This window comes from Engystomops pustulosus, chromosome 2 (assembly GCF_040894005.1).
Source record: "Engystomops pustulosus chromosome 2, aEngPut4.maternal, whole genome shotgun sequence".
Classification (NCBI taxonomy): Eukaryota; Metazoa; Chordata; class Amphibia; order Anura; family Leptodactylidae; genus Engystomops; species Engystomops pustulosus.
In genome coordinates, this window is record NC_092412.1 from 24,370,851 (window position 1) to 24,383,537 (window position 12,687).

The 12,687-nt window shown below is 43.5% G+C and overlaps 1 protein-coding gene across 6 annotated transcripts in view; it reads right to left on the reverse strand.

The window, feature by feature from the left end:
- The window catches only part of DLG2 (discs large MAGUK scaffold protein 2), an 860,202-nt gene that overhangs the window by 473,081 nt on the left and 374,434 nt on the right, over positions 1-12,687 (reverse strand). For all 6 annotated transcript variants that reach the window (XM_072134001.1, XM_072134002.1, XM_072134007.1 and 3 more), the window contains one exon: positions 2,104-2,268. In XM_072134001.1, the coding sequence (XP_071990102.1) occupies positions 2,104-2,268 (165 nt within the window). The remainder of the gene's footprint in view (positions 1-2,103; positions 2,269-12,687) is intronic.

Genomic DNA, 12,687 nt, shown 5'->3' on the forward strand with positions numbered 1-12,687 from the left:
AACTAGTGTTGGCTGTATATCCAGTATGTAGTAATCTCCTGAGCTCTGGCTAGTGTTGGCTGTATATACGTATGTAGTAAACTCCTGACTTCCTCCTAGTGGTGGCTGTATATACAGTATGTTGTAATCTCCTGAGCATCCCTAGTGGTGGTGTATATACAGTATGTAGTAATCTCCTGAGCTCATCATAGTGGTGACGGTATATACAGTATGTAGTAATCTCCTGAGCTCATCATAGTGGTGACGGTATATACAGTATGTAGTAATCTCCTGAGCTCATCATAGTGGTGGCTGTATATACAGTATGTAGTAATCTCCTGAGCTCATCATAGTGGTGACGGTATATACAGTATTTGATAAACTCCTCAGCTCCTCCTAGTGCTGGCTGCATATACAGTATGTAGTAATCTCCTGAGCTCTTCCTAGTGGTGGCTGTATATACAGTATGTAGTAATCTCCTGAGCTCCCCTAGTGGTGGATGTATATACAGTATGTATTAATCTCCTGAGCTCTCCTGGTGGTGGCTGTATATACAGTATGTGGTAATCTCCTGAGCTCCTCCTAGTGGTGGCTGTATATGAGGAATATTGTAATCTTCTGTGCTCCCTCTAGTGGTGGCTGTATATACAGTATGAAGTAATTTCTTGAACTCCTCCTAGTTGTGGCTGTATATACAATATGTAGTAATCTCCTAAGCTCCTCCTAGTGGTGGCTGTATATACAGTATGTAGTAATCTCCTGAACTTCCCTAGTGGTGGATGTATGTACAGTATGTAATCATCTCCTGAACTTCCCTAGTGATGGTGGTATATACAGTATGTAGTAATCTCCTGAGCTCCTCCTAGTGGTGGTGTATATACAGTATGTAGTAATATCCTGAGCTCTCCTAGTGGTGGCTGTATATACAGTATGTAGTAATCTCCTGAGCTCCCCTAGTGGTGGTGTGTATACAGTATGTAGTAATTTTCTTAGCTCCTGCTAGTGGTGGCTTTATATACAGTATGAAGTAATCTCCTGAGCTCCTCCTAGTTGTGGCTGTATATACAATAGGTAATAATCTCCTTAGCTCCTCCTAGTGGTGGCTGTATATACAGTATGTAGTAATCTCCTGAGCTACCCCTAGTGGTGGTGTGTATACAGTATGTAGTAATCTTCTGAGCTCCTGCTAGTGGTGGCTGTATACACAGTATGACGTAATCTCCTGAGCTCCCCTAGTGGTGGCTGTATATACAGTGTGTAGTAATCTCTTGAGCTACCCCTAGTGGTGGTTCTATATACAGTATGTAATAATCTCCTGAGCTTCCCCAGTGGTGGCTGTTTATACAGTATACAGTAATCCCCTGAGCTACCTCTAGTGCTGGTGTGTTTACAGTATGTAGTTATCTTCTGAGCTCCTCCTAGTGGTGGCTGTATATACAGTATGTAGTAATCTCCTGAGCTCCTCCTAGTGGTGGCTATATATACACTACATGGTAATTTTCTGAGCTTCCCCTTGTGGTGGCGGTATATACATTATGTAGTAATCTCCTGAGCTCCCCCTAGTGGTGACTATATACCCACTGTGTAGTAAGCTCCTGAGCTCCTGCTAGTGGTGGGTGTATATACAGTATATAGTAATCTCCTGAGCTCCCCCTAGTGGTGACTATATATACAGTATGTAGTAATCTCCAGAGCACCCCCTATTGGAGGCTGTAAATACAGCATGTGGTAATCTCCTGCGCTCCACCTAGTGGTGTTATATATACAGTATGTAGCAATCTCCTGAGCTCCACCTAGTGGTGTAACATATACAGTATGTTCCCACTAGTGGTGGTTCTATATGCAAAGTATATTTACGTTCTGACCTCCTCCTTGTGGTGTTTGTTTAAACAGCATGTATAATAATCTCCTGAACTCCCCCTAGTGGTGGCCGCAGGAAGCCAAAGCCTCTTACTATGTGACTCTATAGCTATGCATAGGCTTTGGAGTTTTGTGTAAGTAATGCTACAATCTAAAAATGTCCTGATGACAAGAGCATTATTAGAGATGTTATTTTATGAGGCTGCTTATGGTTTCCTTATTAGCAGATCCCAGCATACAATGTAATGATTCCCTGTGACTTACCTTTAGCGGAGATATATGTGATTGCATCACATAACCGTGAACATTTTCTATTTGGGACAAGTTCTTCTCGGACACGTGGACGAGTTCCGGACCTTTCATATCATGGGTTAATCTTGGCAAGGAATGGTCATGTGGAGGGGTGTCCTCATCTTGATAGCGGTATTTCTAGAAAATAATAAATTACAGTGTAAGTTCATATCTCACCAATGACCAAAAAAAAAACATGTTTTTTTCCATTGAGGTTTTTCTGTGAATACAGCCAAGAGGGCGCAGTTCTCAATCAAAACACAAGATGGCGATCTCCACCAATACATGAACTATACAATCTACATCCACTAACATAAAGCAGTTCCTGGTAGGTGAATGTATACAATGTTACGTATAGAAGTATAGCTGAGCGAGCGCGAGGCAGGGGCAAGCGCGACACATTATTACAATGTCACCTCACATCATTGTAGAGACATGGTCACACATGATGCAGTAACTTCAGACCTGATGGTGTTTTCGGTGCAAATCCCTGGCGGGGACGGATTTCCCTAGAACACTTTTTACGTAAGTAGGAAGCCCCGACACAATGGGGGTCATTTACTAAGGGCCCGATTCGCGTTTTCCCGACGTGTTACCCGAATATTTCCGATTTGCGCCGATTGTACCTGAATTTCCCCGGGATTTTGGCGCACGCGATAGGATTGTGGCGCATCAGCGCTGGCATGCACGCGACGGAAATCGGGGGCGTGGCCGAACGAAAACCCGACGGATTCGGAAAAACCGCCGCATTTAAGAAAAAGAATGTGTCGCGAAAATTACACTTACCTTCAACAGGAATAGGCCGGTGAATTTCAGGGCATTCCAGCGCGCCTCCGGGGAACTTCAGCGCAGCAGCGCCACCTGGTGGACGGCGGAGGAACTACCTTAGTGAATCCCGGCCGGACCCGAATCGACCGCAGAGAACGCGCCGCTGGATCGCGAACGGACCGGGTAAGTAAATCTGCCCCAATGTTTGGATCTACGTTTACTGGATCTGCTGTTGACTTGACATGCCATCAAATTTAAAGTTTTATTGGATTTTTGGTAAAAATTCTCAGGTGATGGGTTCACTTACAAATGGATGGGAACAAAAAAATATTTAGGACTTAGACCCTAGGACCCCCTCTGCCAATTCCTTGTCACATAAATTGCACATAAATTGTGCAGAAAAAACAGCTGTCTACAGCAATTTGTAACTTTAATCATACAGTGGTTCTGACACTGGCTTGAAAAATTCCACCTGGGTATCCATAGTTCCTTCACGAAAACTGGACATTTAAATCCCGCCAAAAACCTGCTGGGACACTGACTTCTGCAATATTGTTTCAGAATTGTCTATAAAATTCTGTATAATCCTGGCAAATCAAGAACAGGAAGTAGGTGGCATCACTGATAACCAATATGGCGGCACTTCCTGTTAAGACTTCCTGTTTTCAAAAAGGCTCCCACAATCCTAAATGAAATTCCATAGGTCTTGGGTGACTTCATGACCCCTTTATGTTGTCCTAAATACAAACACCTATACAGTATAGCGCTATATGTCGGACCTAAGGGCTTAGATTTTGGAATTTTAACAAATAACATTTAAATGCATTATCCCGACTGTGAGAGTTCCGGAACTTCCTGTCTGTTTTATCAGTGAAGGGGTCACATAAAAGCTTCGTCCCATGACCCGCCTAGCAGCCTTACATTGTGTACATGAAATAATACACCGTCATATAGTGCACCAAAAAGAACCGTACAATGTTGTCTAACTATTTATGCCATTCCATATGGTGTGAAATTATAGTGCCGATCAATTTCATGCATTTGCATATTCAAATCGGCTTCCAAATGAACTAGTGGCACCTAAGCTCTAAATATCAATATCCGACCATAACACTGTGCGACACGATGAGGAGATAAGCAATAGTGCCGCTATATCCTTGTCTTCTGTCTGCGGATGAGGATCTGGTGTGATGTCATCGCTAGTCACATTGCAAGGCTTGGTAAAGGGTCGGACATTGATGGCAACAAACATGGATCTCTTTCTGCATCTCTCTCTGGATCTCTCTCTCTCTCTGGATCTCTCTCTCTGGATCTCTCTCTCTGGATCTCTCTCTCTCTGGATCTCTCTCTCTCTGGATCTCTCTCTCTCTGGATCTCTCTCTCTCTCTCTGGATCTCTCTCTGGATCTCTCTCTAGATCTCTCTCTCTCTCTGGATATCTCTCTCTCTCTCTCTCTCTCTGGATCTCTCTCTCTCTCCCTGGATCTCTCTCTCTCTCTCTGGATCTCTCTCTCTCAATCTGGATCTCAATCTGGATCTCTCTCTCTCTCTCTCTCTCTCTCTCTAGATCTCTCTCAATCTGGATCTCTCTTGATCTCTCTCTCGATCTGGATCTCTCTCTGGATCTCTCTCTGGATCTAGACCTCTCTCTCGATCTGGATCTCAATCTGGATCTCTCTCTCTCTAGATCTCTCTCGATCTGGATCTCTCTTGATCTCTCTCTCAATCTGGATCTCTCTCTCGATCTGGATCTCTCTCTCTCGATCTGGATCTCTCTCTCTCGATCTGGATCTCTCTCTCGATCTGGATCTCTCAATCTCTTTCGATCTGGATCTCTCTCTGGATTTCTCTCTCAATCTGGATCTCTCTCTCTGGATCTCTCTCGATCTGGATCTCTCTCGATCTGGATCTCTCTCTCTCTTTCTGGATCTCTCTCTCTCTCTGGATCTCTCTCTCTCTCTCATCTTATGGTCTATTTTCTGTCTGGGTTTTCAAAAAGTCTCAAAATGCATAAAAAATCTTGCAGACCAGCAGGGTACTGGCATGACTATGAGACTTTTTATGGGACATTTTGCAAAAGTCCCAAGTCATGCTTTGCACGGTGTTGCAGTAGCAGTAGTTCTGTGTTTCGGTCAGATTAATGAAGAGGTGCATATAGTCCTGGGAGACTTTTTAGCAGTGAAAAGTCCCAAAAAAATTCAACTACTTTGAGACTTTTTTTACCCCCAAAAAAGCCCAGGAAAACCAATAATAAATAACCCCCTATGTGTCCAAAAATTAGAACAATACCACAATATGTTCCCATACTATATGGAGCACGTTCCTGCCGTGCTGCTGGGTGCCCCGGGCAGGCAGTGCCCACTGTAGTTGTTTCTGCTCCCGGTATCTCGGGTCGCACAGATTCTCCCAATCAAATGTTAGAAACCCAAGAACAAGGCGTAAATATTTTCGGAGCATTAACCAAGCCAAGCGATGGAAAAGCACTTATCCAAGCAGCAGGCGCCTCCTCCAGGGTCACCGCGACATAACGGGGCCCAGCAGTCGCCAATTAGAGTCTCCGCTGGATTCTGCCATCAGTAACCCCAGATTAACCCCCGATGTACAGATGTGACCTCATCAATGGGCAGCGCTGACTGCGCTAAAATGTCTTACTGGATGGCAAGATCAAGAAGGGAAAGATGACTCCCCAACCGGGGACCCGAAAACAGGACTGGTATCAGCGAGATACAAGGATATATGGACCCATCTTCGTAACACGGTGATGATAGGCTGGAATGCACCAACTATTCTAGACAGGGGGAATATAAGTCTGATATCCAGAATAGTGAAATATAGTGGAATATAGGGGTTAACTGAATGGAAAATATAAAGATTATACAAACAGTGATGTCACAGTAAGGGGATAATACACAGAGTAATGCCACACTACAGTGATAAAAGAAAAAGTGATTTCACAGTACAGGGATGATACACACAGTGATGTCACAGTACAGGGATAATACACACAGTGCTGTCACAGTACAGGGATAATGCACACAGTGATGTCACAGTACAGGGATAATACACAGTGATGTCACAGTACAGGGATAATACACACAGTGCTGTCACAGTACAGGGATAAAACACACAGTGCTGTCACAGTACAGGGATAATACACACAGTGATGTCACAGTACAGGGGTAATACACACAGTGATGTCACAGTACAGGGATAATACACACACTGATGTCACAGTACAGAGATAATACACACAGTGATGTCACAGTACAGGGATAATACACACAGTGATGTCACAGTACAGAGATAATACACACAGTGATGTCACAGTACATAGATAATACACACAGTGATGTCACAGTACAGGGATAATACACACAGTGATGTCACAGTACAGAGATAATACACACAGTGATGTCACAGTGCAGAGATAATACACACAGTGATGTCGCAGTACAGAGATAATACACACAGTGATGTCACAGTACAGGGATAATACACACAGTGCTGTCACAGTACAGGGATAATACACACAGTGCTGTCACAGTACAAGGATAATACATACAGTGATGTCACAGTACAGGGATAATACACACAGTGATGTCACAGTACAGGGATAATACACACAGTGATGTCACAGTACAGGGATAATACACACAGTGATGTCACAGTACAGGGATAATACACACAGTGATGTCACAGTACAGGGCTAATACACACAGTGATGTCTCAGTACAGGGATAATACACACAGTGATGTCACAGTACAGGAATAATACACAGTGATGTCACAGTACAGGGATAATACACACAGTGATGTCACAGTACAGGGATAATACACACAGTGATGTCTCAGTACAGGGATAATACACACAGTGATGTCACAGTACAGGATAATACACACAGTGATGTCACAGCACTGGGGTAATACACACAGTGATGCCACAGCACAGGGATAATACACACAGTGATGCCACAGTACAGGGATAATACACACAGTGATGTCACAGTACAGGGATAATACACACAGTGATGTCACAGTACAGGAATAATACACACAGTGATGTCACAGTACAGGGATAATACACACAGTGATGTCTCAGTACAGGGATAATACACACAGTGATGTCACAGTACAGGATAATACACACAGTGATGTCACAGCACTGGGGTAATACACACAGTGATGTCACAGTACAGGGATAATACACACAGTGATGTCACAGTACAGGGATAATACACACAGTGATGTCACAGTACAGGGATAATACACACAGTGATGTCACAGTACAGGGATATTACACACAGTGAGGTCACAGTACAGGGATAATACACCCAGTTATGTTGCAGTACAGGGATAACACACACAGTGATGTCACAGTACAGGGATAATACACACAGTGATGTCACAGTACAGGGATAATACACACAGTGATGTCACAGTACAGGGCTAATACACACAGTGATGTCTCAGTACAGGGATAATACACACAGTGATGTCACAGTACAGGATAATACACACAGTGATGTCACAGGACTGGGGTAATACACACAGTGATGTCACAGTACAGGGATAATACACACAGTGATGTCACAGTACAGGGATATTACACACAGTGATGTCACAGTACAGGGATAATACACACAGTGATGTCTCAGTACAGGGATAATACACACAGTGATGTCACAGTACAGGATAATACACACAGTGATGTCACAGTACAGGAATAATACACACAGTGATGTCACAGTACAGGGATTATACACACAATGATGTCACAGTACAGGGATAATACACACAGTGATGTCACAGTACAGGGATTATACACACAATGATGTCACAGTACAGGGATAATACACACAGTGATGTCACAGTACAGGGATAATACACACAGTGATGTCACAGTACAGGAATAATACACACAGTGATGTCACAGTACAGGGTTAATACACACAGTGATGTCTCAGTACAGGGATAATACACACAGTGATGTCACAGTACAGGATAATACACACAGTGATGTCAAATCACTGGGGTAATACACACAGTGATGTCACAGTACAGGGATAATACACACAGTGATGTCACAGTACAGGGATAATACACCCAGTTATGTTGCAGTACAGGGATAACACACACAGTGATGTCACAGTACAGGGATAATACACACAGTGATGTCACAGTACAGGGATAATACACACAGTGATGTCACAGTACAGGGCTAATACACACAGTGATGTCTCAGTACAGGGATAATACACACAGTGATGTCACAGTACAGGATAATACACACAGTGATGTCACAGGACTGGGGTAATACACACAGTGATGTCACAGTACAGGGATAATACACACAGTGATGTCACAGTACAGGGATATTACACACAGTGATGTCACAGTACAGGGATAATACACACAGTGATGTCTCAGTACAGGGATAATACACACAGTGATGTCACAGTACAGGATAATACACACAGTGATGTCACAGTACAGGAATAATACACACAGTGATGTCACAGTACAGGGATTATACACACAATGATGTCACAGTACAGGGATAATACACACAGTGATGTCACAGTACAGGGATTATACACACAATGATGTCACAGTACAGGGATAATACACACAGTGATGTCACAGTACAGGGATAATACACACAGTGATGTCACAGTACAGGAATAATACACACAGTGATGTCACAGTACAGGGTTAATACACACAGTGATGTCTCAGTACAGGGATAATACACACAGTGATGTCACAGTACAGGATAATACACACAGTGATGTCAAATCACTGGGGTAATACACACAGTGATGTCACAGTACAGGGATAATACACACAGTGATGTCACAGTACAGGGATAATACACCCAGTTATGTTGCAGTACAGGGATAACACACACAGTGATGTCACAGTACAGGGATAATACACACAGTGATGTCACAGTACAGGGATAATACACACAGTGATGTCACAGTACAGGGCTAATACACACAGTGATGTCTCAGTACAGGGATAATACACACAGTGATGTCACAGTACAGGATAATACACACAGTGATGTCACAGGACTGGGGTAATACACACAGTGATGTCACAGTACAGGGATAATACACACAGTGATGTCACAGTACAGGGATATTACACACAGTGATGTCACAGTACAGGGATAATACACACAGTGATGTCTCAGTACAGAGATAATACACACATTGATGTCACAGTACAGGGATAATACACACAGTGATGTCACAGTACAAAGATATTACACACAGTGATGTCACAGTACAGGGATAATACACACAGTGATGTCGCAGTACAGGGATAACACACACAGTGATGTCACAGTACAGGGATATTACACACAGTGATGTCACAGTACAGGGATAATACACACAGTGATGTCACAGTACAGGGATAATACACACAGTGCTGTCACAGTATAGGGGTAATACACACAGTGATGTCACAGTACAGGAATAATACACACAGTGATGTCACAGTACAGGGATTATACACACAATGATGTCACAGTACAGGGATAATACACACAGTGATGTCACAGTACAGGGATTATACACACAATGATGTCACAGTACAGAGATAATACACACAGTGATGTCACAGTACAGGGATAATACACACAGTGCTGTCACAGTACAGGGATAATACACACAGTGATGTCACAGTACAGGGATAATACACACAGTGATGTCACAGTACAGAGATAATACACACAGTGATGTCACAGTGCAGAGATAATACACACAGTGATGTCACAGTACAGGGATAATACACACAGTGATGTCACAGTACAGGGATAATACACAGTGATGTCACAGTACAGGGATAATACACACAGTGATGTCACAGTACAGAGATAATACACACAGTGATGTCACAGTACAAGGATAATACACACAGTGATGTCACAGTACAAAGATAATACACACAGTGATGTCACAGTACAAGGATAATACACACATTGATGTCACAGTACAGGGATAATACACACAGTGATGTCACAGTACAGGGATAATACACACAGTGATGTCACAGTACAGGGAGAATACACACAGTGATGTCACAGTACAGGGATAATACACACAGTGATGTCACAGTACAGGGATAATACACACAGTGATGTCACAGTACAGGCATAATGCAGAGAATAATGATCTCCCTAAATTAGGTACTGCAGCATTTGGTGCCCTCCCATTGGTCGCCTCCTCCTCAGGTCTCTTACAGTCTGGCTCGGTGACAGATGTATTTTTAGTGCGCTTTGTGAATGTATCTCACGTCTTTTAATGATTTGTGATGAAACCGTAATTTATCCAGAGTTATTTATGATTGGAATAAGAGGCACAGATGGATTCAATAGAAAGACGCTATAGGAGTCGTGTCTCCCATCCTAATGAATACAGTGGTGACAGCGAGGAATCAGGGGCCTGCGGGTATCTCACCCAAACCAAGCGGGTGAACGCCAGGTTGTAGCGTTATTTGGCTTCCTAGTAAATGCCCCTCTTACATTTGTAAACGCCAATGCTTAGGTCTGGGGTAATTGTTACATAATGTACTTTCCCCACAGGATGGTGCCTGAGCAATAGTTACCTTTCTCCTAATATCCATTAAACATTATAACCAGGTGACACACGTTACATCTTCTTTATTCATAACCAACTCTAAACCTGTTCCTCCTGACCTCAGCCTGACCACCATAATGTCTCTTCCTGCTCTGACCTCAGCTTCTCCATTAACTACGTATCTGCCTCATTAACATAATTACTCTACCTGCCCTGACCTCAGCTTCTCCATTAACCACGTATCTGCCTGACCACTATAGTGACTCTTCCTGTCCTGACCTCAGCGTCTCTATTGACCACTTATCTTCATGACTCCCATGACTCTTCTTGCCCTGACCTCAGCTTCTCTATTGACCACGTATCTACCTGACTATCATAATGGCTCTTCCTGCCTTGACCTCAGCTTCTGCATTGACCATGTATCTTCCTGACTCCCATGACTCTTCTTGCCCTGACCTCAGCTTCTCTATTGACCACGTATCTGCCTGACCACTACAATGACTCTTCTTGCCCTGATCTCAGCTTCTCTATTGACCACATATCTGCCTGACCACCATAATGACTCTTCTTGCCCCGACCTCAGTTTTCTCTTTTGACCACGTATCTGCCTGACCACCATAATGACTCTTCCTGCCCTGACCTCAGCTTCTCCATTAACCACGAATCTGCCTGACCACCATAATGACTCTTCCTGTCCTGACCTCAGCTTCTCCATTGACCATGTATCTTCCAGACATCAATATTGAATCTTCCTGCCCAGACCTCAGGTTCTCTGTTTACCCTAAAATCAGCTTCTCCATTGGAAATGTATCTGCCTGACATTCATAATGACTCCTCCGGCCCTGAACTCAGAACTTCCTGTCCTGACCTCAGCTTCTCCATTAACCACATATCTTACTGACCACCATAATGTCTCTTCCTGCCCTGACCCAGCTTCTCCATTAATCACGTATCTGCCTGACCACCATAATGACTCTTCCTGCCCTGACCTCAGCTTCTCCATTAGCCACGTATCTGCCTGACCACCATAGTGACTCTTCCTGTCCTGACCTCAGTGTCTCTATTGACCATGTATCTTCCTGACTTCCATGACTCTTCTTGCCCTGACCTCAGCTTCTCTATTGACCACGTATCTACCTGACTATCATAATGGCTCTTCCTGCCTTGACCTCAGCTTCTCTATTGATCACGTATCTGCCTGACTCCGGTGACTCTTCTTGCCCTGACCTCAGCTTCTCTATTGACCACGTATCTGCCTGACCACTACAATGACTCTTCCTGCCCTGACCTCAGCTTCTCCATTAACCACGTATCTGCCTGATCGCCATAGTGACTCTTCCTGCCCTGACCTCAGGTTCTTTGTTTAACCTAAAATCAGCTTCTCCATTGACAATGTGTCTGCCTGACATCCATAATGACTCCTCCTGCCCTGAACTCAGAACTTCCTGACCTTAGCTTCTCCATTGATCATGTCTCCTCCTGCCCTGACCTCAGTTTCTGTATTGACCATGTATCTGCCTCAAATACATAGTGACCCTTCATGCCCTGACCTCAGCTTCTCCATTGACCATATCTCTGCATTCTCTGACTTCAGCTTCTCCATTGACTATGTGTCTGCCTGACATCCATATTGACCCTTCCTGCTCTAACCTCAGCTTCTCCATTGACCTTGTCTCTGCCTGACCTGACCTCAGCTTCTCCATTGACCATGTATCTGCCTGACATCCAAATTAACTCTTTCTGCTCTGAACTCCGCTTCTCCACCTACCATGTCATTGCCTGACATCCAAATCAACTCTATCTGCCCTGACCTCAGCTGCTCTGTTTACCACGTCTCTGCTTGCCCCTTTGTTGCAGAGCACTGACATTTTTTAACCTTTCTAGATCATTGAAAAGAAACAACCCCCAGAGGTAGTGACTTTTTCAGGAGAGATCCAGAGCTTTATAAAGTGGTTAAAGGATGTTATCTCTGGGGGGCTACTTAGATATTGCCCTAAGTAGACTTAGACGTACAGTAAGTCAAACACCTGTTGCAGAAAAAATCTGCAATATGAAGAAATATGCAGAGAAATGAATTGGTTTATTTTGAAGACCATTAGTAAGTAGAGCAGATCTCACTAAAAACAACTAAAATTTTTCTGTGTATAGGAAAAAACCACAACTAAGTGATGAAAAGATAATTAATATGTGCGGTTGTAACT